Below are 15,090 nucleotides of genomic sequence, written 5' to 3' on the forward strand. Positions count from 1 at the left end.
TCGAAATCACTCTTTAGTATTATTGTGTAGTACAATTTATTACAAATGACTACAGTGTAGGACAGTGATGAGAATGTTTGTTTGCGGAAAGCTAAACGTTGTAAACATCATAAAGTGAACTTCTGTGTAAGCAGCTTGAAACTGGATTTTTTTTGGACAAGCGGTTTGAGGAAGCAGATGATTCAGTGCTGTAAGAGTTTTCACTTCTTGTTATAATCACTGTGAACTTTTTGAACATTTTGGTTTAATAACTATCTGTTGAGTGTGTGTAAAACAATTACACACACTATTTATATACAAAATATATATATGTGTGTGTGTGTGTGCATGTGTGTATTAAATATAGTGTATTAAATATAATACTCAATAAACACAATATATTTAGTGTATTAACTATATATATAAAAAGTTTTAGACACCTGGGAAATTTCAATTAAGTATGTTTCTTATCTGTACTGCTTTTTATTGTTTTTTCTTTTATTAAAAAAAAGCCAAATGAATACAAAACATTTGACAAATTGTCATGGTTTCTTAGGAATATAAACACTTTCAGATTTAAGCATTAATGCTATGATGCAATGTTTTTGTTTTGACACTTAGTATAAGTGCTTAAGTTAACTCTGCTACCACACTAATTCTGAAGCATTTGCGTTTATGGAATTCCACAATTTATGTGTTATTCCTCATTTCATTGTGGTACGTCCATTATTTTGACAGGCACTTGTACATGCAATACAAAAACAATCACAGTGAAAAGTATACATAAACTGATTTCACATAATAAAAAAAAACAATAAAACACTTAGTGTGATTTTTATACAATACAAGTAAAAAAAAGCACTTGGTTCCAAAATATTTTTACAAAAGCTAATAGTCTTTGCAGGTTTAGTGTGCTTGCAGAAGTTAAAATGAAAGATTTAAAACAAAATTTATTCTGATTATCAGCCAAAGTATCTGATTGGCCGATATGTCTCCAATTTAGCCGATCCTGAGAACTGATCAGACCATATTTGTCATAACACCACTAACCGGATACCCCCCTTTCAAGAGTCCTTCACTCAGCCCAGTAGAGAAAGCATCTGAAGTGAGAACCTGAGTGTATCTGAGAGCTTAAGGCAACGTGTCACAAATTACGTTTTAAGCCCTTTTCGGTTATTTCCACTCAGTGCAGTTTGATTAACTCTAGCTGGTGATTGGAATTCGACAGGGTTTCAAATGTCCAAAAAGCAAAAGTACAGTTCATGTTAAGAGAGAAAGCAGAAACATTACAGAAGCCCTGCACAATGATGCTTTACCAAGTTTTTTCATCTCTAAAGTATTGCGCCACCCACCATTGCATACATTAAAGCCAATATAAGGCACTGTATCGCTGTGGGCCTGTGTGGAAATGAATGTGAGTGTACAGCTCACGTGCGTCGTGATGTGTCTTAGTTTGAACGTTTAGGCCTCCGTGCAGTACTTGTTCTCAATGTTCTCTGCGCAACCGTTCAAATTCATGTCCTTTAGTCTGTCTACAAACTCCTGCAGGAGTGGGCGTGGCAAAATGTTTTTCCCTCCTCCAGGAGCATTATCACTCCAAACCTTCAGCATCTGATACTGGGCATCGGCAAACGCACGGTTATCTCGCTCTGCTCTGTCGATGTCCTGCTCGGAAACGTTCAGCCGCCGCGCCAGTTCCTTAAAACGATTGATGGGGACTACCTCCAGCACAAAGTAGATAAATTCATGAGCTAGAGACAGAGACGGAAAAAGAGAGAGAGAGGGGCTTTGTTAAAAGAAAGTCAGACAACAATGTAACAATGCTAACAACGATAACCACAGTGTGAACAAGCAACACACATACTTCTGATCTCTCTGGGTACACAGTCTGGTAGCAGCTGGTCCTGCTCATATTCTGTGCAGTGGCTGGTCAATACAGCATCTTCATTACTTTTTGTCGTGATCACTGAGATCTGCAAGCGGTACATATAAAAACACATTACATGTCAATATCCTTATATACACCAATTAACAAATGAAAAAAACAACCCAAAACAGATTAAAATCTGACATCTCAATGAATCAGCGATGGCTATTTGCCAGGTAGATTGTGGGATAATGTACATTTTAATCCATATATTCCCACTGGTCACAAGTATATGGACTGAAGACAGAGTTATATATTTCAATGGTTTTTAAATGCTCAATTGTTAAATGCTTAATTGTTATTAAGTTACACATTTCACATACACTTCAATATAATCTAGAGTTTGTTTGCCACCATGCATTCACAGTACCTGTTTGGTCTCGTATTTCTGAGAGTCAGGTGATTCTGGGCTGAGCGATGTTCTCTTCTTCTTTTTGCACCGTCGGATTACCACAGTCAAAAACACCCCGACCAAAACTACAGCCAGGGCAACAGCCAGGATGATTACTATGGCTGGCTGAGAATCTGAAGACAAAAAGAACTTTGTCATTAATGGGGTAAATGTAAAAAAAAGACTGTATTCTGCTCTATAAGCTTCAGAAGGAAACCACAAGTTGGCCAACTTGAGACAAAACGCAATCAGTGATTCAAACAATGACTCAGCAATCAAGTTTTGAAGTACTTTAGAATTAGGTTGAATTTTGCAGGAAATTTCCACTGATTATTCATCATGTTTCTCTGTCTGAATTTGATTAATTTGAGATGTTTGCTTTGTTTAACGGGCTTATGGAGACAAGAAACACATTTACAGTCCAAGCCTACTCTATTGTTCAAACGTTAGCAATATTAATATAATAATAATAATAACAATAACAACAACATACACTAAAATACTACAAGCACCAATACAATAGACTTCACTTTTTCAAATATATATTTTTGTATATATCAAAATATTATCAACCTCTTATTACTCCCGATATTCAATACATACCTATTATTAAGTATCTACTTATTATTCAATAAGTAGCATTCATGCAGTGCCTACTAATTTAGTGCCTACTTACTTAGTACCTACAAATAACTAAGTACATACTAGTTATCCAATAATTAGCAAGTGTTCAGTAATTACTAATTATTTAACAATTACTAATGATTCAGTATTCATGATTCAATAAGTATTAATGATTCAGTACCTGCTAATTATTCAATACATGGTAATTATTTAAGAAGTCCACATACAAGCATTTAGGATTGAAAGGGTAAATTATCAACTTATATTTATTTATATCTATCTATAGCTATTTGCCCTGGATTTGATCCCCAGTTTTTAATTCTATCCTGTGATAGTAACAGAAAAAACTAATACATTATTATAGATTTATTGCCACCAAATTTGTTTTCATGTTGAAAAGAGTGACTCCAAACTTCTGAACAATATAATTTCATGCCATGAACACTATACTAGTTAAAAAAGAAGACTAGAATCCATCCCCTCAGAAGAAGTGTTTAGAGTCAAACCTGGTGTAGGGGGGGCAAGTTCACGAGTTATGGGGGTCGTAGGGCACAGGTCAAAGCATTCCTCAGTGCAGCTGGAAAAGAAAAACAAAAATTGCTAATCATTTAATACTTTATTAAAGGTTTACCATTTCTATACTCTAATCAGATTTTACTAAACCCATTAGATGAGGGCAACCTGTAAGTGTATCTACGTGATGAAGATGTTCATTAAGTAAACTGTGATATAAGTGATATAAGTTATATAAGTTATTATGTACAGTAATTGCATGTTTTAAATTAGGGCTGAGCAAGATGGCAATATTTTATTGTAATTATTTCAAATTATGTCAAAACACATTTGTCTAAGCATATTATGGACAGGGTCAGAACTTAAAAAATGCTAAACAACTGTGTGTTTCTTTCAGTTGAGGAGTGTATTTCACTTTTATACCACTGCTAAAAATGCAAACCAAGCTTTGCCCTCTTCCTCCTTGGCAGCTGTACTCATGCATTTATTGACAAGCTATAGTGAAAGAAGCAGGTAGGCTGAAAAGGTAGAGTGATATTACAGGATTTTACACAAATATAAAATATATTACATTAAATATTATATTACACATGTAGGAGTTACAATGGGTTCTTTGATGCCATTATAGTTTAAAGTATTAAAAGTGTAAAGAACCTTTGTCATAGTAAAGCATCTTGACACAAACGTCTTTAAACCTTTAACAGATTCTTCACATCTCTTTTCCAAAAATGGTTCTTCTATGACATTGCTAAAAGAACCCTTAGTAGCACCTTTCATTTGAAGAGTGTTAAGCAGCGTTAGGCAATTCTCGTCAGAGGTCTTGTGCAGCTCCTCCAAAGTTACACAGTGCAGTTGCGGTTCTACCCATTACAAGTCAATATAAAATTAACATGATTTTAAAGCTGTAATTCCAAGGTAAAGTAACTTTTTTTTTATAGTATTTAAAGGTGTATGACTACTGGGTAATTTTGTCTGTTCATCTGGTAAACATTAGAATAAATAAAATACTGGAAAACATTCACACTTTCACAAAAAGCAAAACATGATACTTTTAAACAATGCAATTTAAACATTTCTGTAGTAAATTATTTTTGGAATATTTGAAAACCTTCCTCACTGCTTGGCTCCTTTTTAAAGGGTATATTGTTTAATTACAATAACCGATAGAGAAAGCCCTAGTTTGATTCATTTATTACATCAATGCCACATGACTCACTTTCTGCACGGGGCGCAGACATTCTTTCCCACACGGTAATGTAAAGCTTTACATTCACACTCTGTGTTCTTCTCCCCGCCACCTGATCACAACATGGGAACATCACTCAGACAGATTACAATACAAATACGGCCATACAGAGAGTTCACAAACATTCACACAAAGAACGACAGCTGTCAGTATATATGACTGTGTGTGTGTGTGTGTGTGTATGTGTGTGTGTGTGTGTGTGTGTGTGTGTGACTTGCACAAGTTCGCACATTATGCTTTAGCTGCTGAGTCACTCAAACATCTCATTTCAGAGAAAGAGAAAGAGAGACAGGAAGAATGTGAGTGAGAGAGAGAGTGTGTGTGTGAGAGAGAGGCAGACAGAAATATAGTAAAAAGAGAGACTTACATTCTCTGCGCTCTTTCTCTCCGCTGCCACACTTTTTGCAGAGCCTACATGACGACGTAACAGGATTTATGACAGATCTGTAGTATCCAGGCTTACATGCACACACTGTGTTTTTCTCGTGTGTACACTTTGATATCTCTTCCTCATCTGTTAGCAAGGGATGTATGCACACATGAAAAAGAGAGGTGAGAAGAAGGAGGGTGGTGAGATCAGTCTGTTTGATTTAAAATCCTACAGATGTGAAAAATTTAACATAACATATGTAAGGGTATGACATTACATTGCTTGCATTTAAGGCACGTGAAGCAATTTCGGAAGTGATTGGTAACTTCTAGGAAAGTCCCCTCGCTGCATTTTTCACAGCTGGACCTCAGACCTTTTCCTGCACACTCGTTCGTCAGTTTAAATCCTATGGACCAAGAGGTACAGTGAGTCACATTAGTTAAATCTGGCATTGAAAACAGCAGGTGGAGTGAGCTCCAAATGACACTGATAGGCAACATTTGAAATGAATACAGTGATACAGTGGCATGCAAACATTTGGGCACCCCTGGTCAAAATTTAAGGCATAACATTTTATTTTCAACATATTAAGCAGGATTAGTGTATCATTTTTGAGAAGATTTGCCATGCAAACAATTGGGTAAAAGGTATCTCAGATAACTTTTACTAAGGTCACAGACCTTAATCAGCTTGTTAGGGCTAAGTCTTGTTCACAAACATAATCAGGTGATGCAATTTTCACAGCTTTAGGAATACTGTGACTCCTCAAACCTTGTCCCAACAATTAGCAGCCATTGGCTTCTCTAAGCGGCTGCCTAGCGCTCTAAAAATTAAAATAATTAAATCCTTAGACCCTGTATGTTTGTCTACACCCGTTATTTACTCTCACAACTACAGAACCATATTTAACATCAGTGTTATAGGCTCTACAGTAGAACCCTGTGGGACTCCACAAGACATGCTAAAGTAATTGGTTGCCAAAAACTTCACTCAATAGTTTGCATTAAATCCAATAACTGAATAATAAACCTAGGGTTCAGTGGGTTGTTACCCACAAAGTGAAATGTATTTATGGGTTGCAACTTTTCTCAGTTCAAGAAAACTTTCCAAGAGAACTGCTTGTAGGAATGCTAGACAGGCAAATCAAGCCCTCTGTTTAACGACCTTCAGAAAGACTCTGGAGTGGTGGTCCACAGCTCTACACCAGCATAAATATAATCTTAATGGAAGATTAATTTCAACGGAAATGTCCTGCTTTCCTCACCACAAAATTCAGTGTCACCCATTTTCAAAGGAATATGCATTTTTTTGGCCACAATAAGTAAATATATGTTTGGAGACGGAAATGATGCAGAACGTCATAAAAAGAACATTTTTCCGACTGTTAAGCAGCCAGTGGCACAGATAACATTTCACTGGTAGAAGGAAGAATGACATGAATTAAATACCAGCAAATTCCAGAAGAGAACATCACATCCATAAACAGCTGAAGATGAAAAGTGGATGGCTTTTACAGCAAGATAATGATTCTAAGCACACCTCAAAATCCATAATGGAGTACCTCAAGCAGTGCAAGCAGAAGGTTTGGGCATGGAAATCATATTTTGCTTGCTTAGCTCTTTACAGTAACAGAATATTTTGCCCTTGGATGCTCAATTTTGTTTTTTATGCCACTGTATCAGTGCCAGGGCTGGTGCTGATAGACAGCTGACTGACATGTATATAATTATGAAACCGGGCCACCTTAATCTACCTGAATTAGCCATAAATGTTAAATAAATTAAATACAAATACAGTAAAATGTATTTATAGAGGGCTAAAATGTATTTGTAGAGGTTAAAGGGATACAAACAGGTCAAACAACAATCAGCCTACACTGCAAGCTAACACTCCATGCCTGCTAAATTCTTGCTCAATTTCTCTGGAACTGCCATTGCCCCAGGCAAGAGGAATACTTTCTTCACACAGGTCACATCCATTACAGTGATTTCCTTAATGTCATGCCCAGACTCTTGCTCACTATACCTGGTGAACACCTGTCACAGCAGATCCCATCCTTATTCATGTACTCATTATCTGCACAAGGTCCTGATTCACTGGTGTTGCGTCCAGGACTGTTTTCATATTGTGCCACAACTCCTGATAAAAGAGTCTGGGGAGGAGGAGGAGGAGGAGGAGGAGGGGGAGGGGAGTGTTGAACATTAAATCAAAGAACATTAAACATGCTAAGCTTTATGTAAATCAATTTCACAATCAGTGCATGGCATTAGGGATAAGTGGCTTCTTACCAACAGAATCAAAACACATGGCATGCAACTCCTCCTCCATTTGCGTCTGTCGTGCCCAGCATCCATTCTAGCATGGGGCTTTCTCTCTTACTCCATCAGAGAGTACACAACACTGAGGACAAGGACAAGGGGGTGGTGAGAAGTGAGTGATTTCTGACACATCTCAATATTAGAGTCTGTCCAGGCTAGATGAAGCATCAGGTTAAGAGAGATTAGCAGTGTGTTGATGCTTTTCACAGTTAATGACAACAGATGTTTCTTAGATGTTGCTACATATGTGCAGAATATGTAAAGGAACTGATGTGAACCAGCTGCATTGTTATTTAAAGATTTGATTGCATTTAGCCACAAGAGCTTTAGTGAGGTCAGGTTCTATTGTTGGGTAAGTCGTCTGGATAGCAAATACCACTCCAGCTCATGTCAAGATATAACGGTGAAGCTCTATCATTCCAGGGAAGGCAGTTCTGCTGCTCCACAGGACAATGCCGAAGGTATACAAATACTCATAGTAAGTACACTAGCTAAGTACCCTGCATATCTCTGAAGAACCAGTAGAAAAAGGAAGGGGGGTCTAGAGGAGGCACACATGAGCCTAAGTCACCATTACAGGGGTATTAAGCCCCTCAGCATTGGGCTGTGGAGCAGTAGAACTGCATTCTCTGGGACGGTAGAGCTTCATCGTTACTCTTGACATGAGTTAGAGTGGTATTTGTGTGGTATCTAGAACTAATAATCCAACATAAGTACCGGACTTACTAGTGCTCTTGAGGCTAAATGCAACCGAATGTGTACAGACATGTTCAAGCATCTAGTGTAGAAGTGTAAATTCAGTCAATTATATAGCTAATGTATAAAAAATGACCACAGTTTAAATGACTAATAGCAGCTACAAAGATCCTGATTTTTGCCAGTAAAAAATAAATAAATAAATTAATTAAATAAATAAATAAATAAATAAATAAATAAAAAATCAGTGTCAACCCAATTAACCTGAATTCATACTTGGCAACTGGACTGGCAGTTTAGATACTTTACAGCTATCTGTCACTGAACATGTGTGAGTTAAATAGCTATATGGAAAGGACATTTTCTTCTCGAAGCAGTTTCCCCTTCTGCTTAAATCTTGCGCAAGTTTCATTTTAAGCAAAGGGCATTACGGTACAGACTGTCTCAACCCCTCCAAATGAGGCGAATTCAACCAACAGTTACGACAAGTAGGCTACAAAGTCCCAAACTGCTAATGTCGACGCAGCCGCCCTGACGTTAGAACCAAACCACGAACAATAATATGAAATGTCAGATATTTTTCCACATTTTTTTTAAACTTTCGATATCGCCTCACCGCCCACAGCTCACGATACCGATCTGATTTCCGTCAGTGGGGTTAAAGTTACCTTATGCGGCTGAAAGGAGCTTCGACTTCACCTGCGGTCACTGGGATCCATCAGAAGGAGGACTGCTGGAGCCATGCGTTCACAATACAGACGCCAGAAATTACATTAAAAAACAAAACACAACAAACAACCCGAAGAAGTCCATTTTCCTCGCTGCCACGGAGAAACGGAAGGCAGCCTGTGACGGGAAACGGGCTGCGTCACACCAAGCGCTCCACCTCGAAATGTCCACAAGAGCGAAAGCCTAGAGTTCACATAGCCTCCAGCAGGCGGGTGTGAAGTCAGGCCTGGGCTTTTCATATTTTTTCCACAAATTCCACAATGATACTCAGCTTAGTTCCCTCATTTCAGTGCAGCTGAAGATGCTGCAAAAAGAGTGCCAGCAGAAGAAGACTGCAGCTGGTAGATACCTGCTCATCCAACATGTCTTCCGAAACCAAGGCTGTATTATCATTTATGTTTTATTCCTTTTGTTAAGACACTAGCCACAGGCTTACACACTAATCAAGAATCAGTTCAGCACAGTTTGACATAATACACTGTGATACGATTCTATATATTACCTTATATATATATATATATATATATATACATGTTTATGTCCCTACTTAAAAACCTTGTGATGTTACACGGACACTTGGTGAAAAAGGCAAAGTTGAGGTTCACTCTAACAGGAGCTGGGCAGGGCCGAGAACTGAGAGCTCCTTGAGACTTGGCAAGAGAAGAGGATGATGAGGTGGAAACATGTGCTGATGCTCTGCTGAGAATCACTTTTCTCTTCTATGAGCTTTTAAAATGGAGAGAACAAGGTATGTCTTAAATTATATATGTATATATTGTTATATTTTAGCAATAAAGTTTTATTTCAGTTAATAATTAATAAGTTACTAACCTCTTATTCATGTAAGCAGCTCAGCTTGCTAAGTTCAAACTGTAGGTTTTGTTATTTGCACTGGATCAGCAAATAAACAACCATGTCATCCATTAAGTTGGATATTTTCAGTTTGCTAATCCAGAGCAAAGGCTTTTAACAGTAATTGCATTATTCTCACCTTTGTTCTCAATTGTTTTGTTCATAAACTTCAAATGAAAAGCTCAGATTGTTTACACAGGCGGTCTGATTTCAGAGTTGAGACTATTTGTCCTAGAGCTGCACTGATTCTTCTCTAGCAACTCTGATAAAGCAATAATGCAGTGTTTTTTTGTTTGTTTGTTTTTTTCATTTTGAAGACATTCATTGTCATTACGGATGGATTTCTGTCATTTGTAAAGGTAAAGGTGTTTTGTTGAACAATGTAAACCAACCAGCTGACGGTACGTAAAGATCTCAACAGTGTTTTAGAAAACCTTCCAAAGCAATTGAGAAAAATGAAGTCTGGGGGAGCCTTTACTCCTCTTTTGCTGAGGATCTGAGTGCATTCAGCCTCAAGAATGTTAGTGAGGTCAGGTACAAATGCTGGATCATTAGTTTCAGATCACAAACTCCACTCCAGCTCCACTTCTCAAAAGTATTGGATGGAGTTTCATCATTCCAGAGAACACAGTTCCACATTGCTCCACAGCCCAATGCTAGGGGACAGTAGCAGTTGCTACAAAGCGCATCATTACATTTGCAGTGCCTATCTACAGTTGAAAACCTTGCAACCTTGTTTTGCATATAATTCTTGCATATATCTGATGGGTTTAAGATCCTAGTTAAGGCACAGATTGTCAACCCCTCTAATGTATGCAGGGGGCAAATAGTGAATAGCTTTATCTGAGCTGGGGTGGCCTGTCGTCAGGGAAAGTCAAACAATGGAACCACAAACACAAGACACTAGGTGCCTGGCTTACATGTGGTGATTTTTGCAGCTAGCTCTTCATCATGAGTTTGTTTACTAGAACCCACTTATTCTAAACTAGAAAACTATAGCAGCTTAATGTGCCTTATTCCCTAACCATTCTTAAGATGAAATGTCACTCCTGAAGGAAGATGCAGTTTTCTAATCCAATTCTCTTATGAAAGAGTCTGACATTCCCTGTTGTTTTTTCAATTTCTCTCATGCAGACTTCTTGTTAGGACTTTTCTCAAGAAAAAAATTAAGAGAATACTTAGGAAGTGAATATTGGTCAATAAGGCCTATTGCTATTTGCAGCATAATAAGAGAGTGCACATTGAGGATATGCTGGTGATGTAAATAATCTGTGATTTCAGGAAGTTGTACTTCTTTGAAGTCAGATGGCTTCCATTGTAACCCTCTGTAAGCATATTAAGTCAGGAATTACATAATGACTGTGGAACTTATTCATGTGTTACTTGACATGCTAGATTGTACTCTTCTAATTATTAGGGGTTCGAGCACATAGTGCTGTACTGTAGCCTTTCTGTCAGCTCCAACCAGTTCTATGTTGACCTCTCTCACCAACAAGTTTCCTCCTGCTGGACTTTTTTGTCTTCATTGCAATTATACTGTTATTATGCTGTTATACATAAACAATCCTGGAGATCAGCAGGAATAGAAATACTCAAACCTGCCCATCTGGCACAAGCAATCATGCCACACTCAATAGTTGATGTGAACTTTACCCATATCTGGCCCATATCTGCATTACATAATGCATTGAACCGCTGCCAGACTATTGACTGATTAGATAATTGCATACAGGAGTAGATGTACAGGTGTTTCCAATATGGTGTTGGGTTCATTTTAATATAATATAATTAATATAGTCTCAGTATTCATAACAGTAAAGAACCGTGTAAATAATGTACATGGATTCAGCTGTAGGCTGTGAGTTTTATTGTGCATGTGTGAGTTCATGTGAGCTCAAATAGATGACGACATAACATCCTGAACTCACAAGCCACATCCTGATATACAGCACGAATCTTTCCACATCCCATGTGACCTCAAACATCTCTCCGTACTGATATCGCACAGACATTTCACAAGAGCGGACACATTTTCATAGTTAAGGATACCTTTTTTTTGAGCGGACACATTTTCATAGTTAAGGATACCTTTTGTGTGGTGTGTGTGTCTGTTTGTGGTCTGCCACATACAACTATCCAGCTAGGAGTGATTCTGAGGTTAAGAAGTTGACCACTAAGCAAACAGGATCATTACCACAAAGTTTGCACTAGTGAAGTGTGCATACTGCAGGTATAATGGTGTACAATTTTCTGTCCTACTATAAATAATTCCAAATAAATCACTCACTTAATACTACAGATCTTTACCGCCACAAAGGATCAGTGTTTTTCTGCACGTTTTGTTGGTCATTTAGGTTGATGAAACATGTTTGAGCAGGTGCCCAAACATTTTGTCTTGGCAAGTATGTGTAATATTTGTGGTTAAGGGGTAAAGAAATAAAACAATAAATAAGGGAAGAGTTTTTAAAAATGTATTTTGTAACATTGCTCTATATTTGTTTGTACAAAAATATAAAAAACGAAATAGTTTAAACATGTAAGAACTTAATATCATATCACATCAGAATATTATCTCTGGTTTGGACAGGGTTTGCCATCCAACACCCAAAGTTGTCACAACTTTCTTACGGATACATTTTTTATTTCTCTCATTGGCTGAGGAGGTGGTAATTGGGTATTTTCCTTACATTTCCATACAACTGCACAGCAGTAAAGAGACTATGGAGAAAGTATGAGTGTATTGGACACATCAGCATTGCTGTTTTGTTTTGTTTTGTTTTTTACACATCAGTGCTGCTGCTTGGTTTAGACTGGTCCTGTGGTCCTGTGATTACAAACCAACAATCGATGAAGGAAGTTGATAAAGCTGTGTTACAGTAAAAAAGTGTGTGCACTGTGGTGGGCCCAGAGGACTACATTACACTGAGTTTACACAAATTGAGCAGGAAAAGAAAATGACAAGTCTTATTATCTAACTACACCAGCAATTTACATTCACAAGGTACATTTACAAAGTTTGGTCTCATCCAGAAAAACTAATAATTTTATGATGTCGCAAAGGAAGGTAAATGTAGTATTTTAAGTCTTGCACAAGAGCTCTTTTGTGTACAGCATGGTGTGTTTGGGGGATCTGCAGTCTGCAGTTATGTTACTCACTAAGCTAATACTACCACTAGAATAATATTTTATTTGACAATAAGCTGTGTTTTATTAATCTAGACTTCTAGACTAAATGCATAACTATGCCCAATCCAGAAGCAGCAACAGCCTACTGAGTCATTAGGGAGCTTTCCCAAAAATGAACAGTCTGTCCTGGGATTTTAACCAATAATTGTTGGCACACTTCTCTTAGTATTAGGTTGCCAAAGCATCCCCCAGACCACTTAAGTAAATGCATTAATGTAAACATTTCATTTTGTCTTCATTTTTTTTCTTATAACATTGCAACTTATAGGTTAATGAGCTGCTACTGAGCAGAGTGGATAAAAAAAAGACCTCATTTCCTGATGAATATGAATATTACAGTCACAGAGGTTGAGCTCTGGTGCCTCATACTTCACATACTTCCTGTTGGGTAGCTATATATAATGTTAAATGTGGGCGTTAGATTTTCAATTCAGAGAGTACTGGTTCAAATCTAGAAATCTTCAATAAAGTATTCAGTCATAATGCTAACTTGACTATTTTGTGTTTCCCTTATATGCAGTAATGCAGAATTGATAATAGCACTCTGATATTTTACATCTCCCTGGTCGGGAAGGAAGTTAACTGCACACTGCTGAAATGAACTACCAACAGCTTGCGAGTTTGACACATTGTCAGCACCAAACCTCTGCCTTTGGCAGTTAATGAGTCAGCATTCATCAGAAAAGAAAAATACACAGAGTCAGCAATGACTAGATTTAGATGGTTAAATAAGCTTAGAAAATAAAGATATGAACATTCAGTCACATTTTAGCTTCTTAGTATTAGGATGATCTTAACTGGTAAAGGTCATGTTTGGTGTGATGCTAGCTTGACCGTTTAAGAATCATCTTTGTGTTAAGATGCAGTTAATGTAAGGCACTTAACAGCAATGATCTTTTTAGGCAGTACTTCTGCATTCAGTGCAGTATGATTATGTTCTCCCAATGACAAAAAAAAAGAAGCAACACAAATTACAGGCTTAAGTTAGATCTCCTTAATTTAGTGAAAAGCAGCATTATGTAGAATGGATATTTTTGGCTCATGGGCTCTCCCTACAGAGAGTTTGGAAAGTGTAACAAGCTGAGAGACACAGAACCGGCATCTAAAGTGAAAGAAGCATGTGGGCTGAAATGGTAGAGTATATTACACGATTTCACACAAATATGATGGGTTACGCAGTTACAAAGTTACAAAGTTCAAGCAAACGTTGTCCCGTCCACTTAACCAAAGTTACATAGTGCAGCAGCCGGCATGCCGAGCCCTCAGTAGCAATGATAGAGACTCTATTTTCCATATTCTCCATATGCTAACAAACGGTGCTTTAGGTTCTATCACTTAACCAGCTCTGAAGTATGTGGTGACTTGCTCTTATAGCCAACAACAGCGAGACAGAGCTGTTAATGAAAGAGTATTAAACAAATATGCACTTCATGATAATGTAGTCTGGAGGGAAGAAGAGTGTGAAGAAGGAAAGTAAAAAAAGCTAAACAATATGCAAATGAAATAGATGACACCAGAAGCCAAGGGGGGAGAGGTTGCAAGGTTGCACCGACCTACCAAACACTTCTGCTACAAACAACACTGTGTACTCAGTTACATGCTTTTGTTAGGTAATGTTACAGTATGTGTGTAAGTAAGGTACATTTGAATAACTACATTTGTATTTATGTATTTCTTTTCCTCAAACATTTTCCTAGTTTGTGCAAGTCAGATTCCCAGCCACAAGTTACAGCTCCCAGATGACATTAAGCTACCAGTGCAGGAAGGTAAGCATTCCTATACACCTTTACCTTTACAAGGAAACCACTGCATCTTTTCAAACTAACTGCTAACTGCTACATCAGCTACTAGACGCATGCACTGGCTAGCATTGCTCTGGGTATATGGGTATCTGATAGGGTCGACACTTGATGACTGTGCCACTAGTCTTCCTTTTACATTTCATGTTCATTTATCCTAAAATAAGGGTCAGGAACTAAACAAAAAATATGTTATTTCATAGCAACCAAACACACATTAGCAGGATAAACGTTGAGCTGTGGTGCAGTGGAGCTGTGTTCTCTGGATTGATGATGTTCCATCCTGCTAGGCCAGTACAGCTGTAGATATAGGATATAAGTCAGACACATAGTTATTTTGATTGCCTTGTGATTGGATTAATAAAGTGTAATAAAACCAGGGTTTTTTAACCACCACAAAATTTACAGTAGATACAGATTCAATGCCAGCTTTCAAAAAGATTTCTGAATAACGACATTT

At 37.6% G+C, this 15,090-nt stretch overlaps 1 protein-coding gene across 1 annotated transcript; it reads right to left on the bottom strand.

Moving 5' to 3' along the window:
• Window positions 1-459: 459 nt before the first annotated feature.
• tnfrsf1a (tumor necrosis factor receptor superfamily, member 1a) lies at window positions 460-8,922 on the bottom strand. The gene is made up of 10 exons (XM_072679562.1): window positions 8,733-8,922; window positions 7,339-7,450; window positions 7,076-7,202; window positions 5,328-5,456; window positions 5,048-5,194; window positions 4,651-4,732; window positions 3,428-3,498; window positions 2,277-2,431; window positions 1,844-1,952; window positions 460-1,730 (listed from the first exon to the last, which is right to left on the bottom strand). Exons 2-10 carry the CDS (start codon window positions 7,402-7,404, stop codon window positions 1,441-1,443), a joined length of 1,176 nt encoding a protein of 391 aa, XP_072535663.1. The 5' UTR covers window positions 7,405-7,450; window positions 8,733-8,922; the 3' UTR covers window positions 460-1,440.
• Between the last annotated feature and the right edge of the window lie 6,168 nt (window positions 8,923-15,090).

This window comes from Salminus brasiliensis, chromosome 5 (assembly GCF_030463535.1).
Source record: "Salminus brasiliensis chromosome 5, fSalBra1.hap2, whole genome shotgun sequence".
NCBI classification, from domain to species: domain Eukaryota; kingdom Metazoa; phylum Chordata; class Actinopteri; order Characiformes; family Bryconidae; genus Salminus; species Salminus brasiliensis.

What these genes read in the sequence shown, in the direction of transcription:
- tnfrsf1a (XM_072679562.1), bottom strand. Translation starts at nt 7,404, where the DNA reads ATGGATGCTGGGCACGACAGACGCAAATGGAGGAGGAGTTGCATGCCA. An exon ending in AGAGAAAGAGCGCAGAGAAT is followed by an intron (nt 4,733 to 5,047) that starts GTAAGTCTCTCT and finishes TGTTGTGATCAG; the next exon opens with GTGGCGGGGAGAAGAACACA. An exon ending in ACTTGCCCCCCCTACACCAG is followed by an intron (nt 2,432 to 3,427) that starts GTTTGACTCTAA and finishes TTTTGTCTTCAG; the next exon opens with ATTCTCAGCCAGCCATAGTA.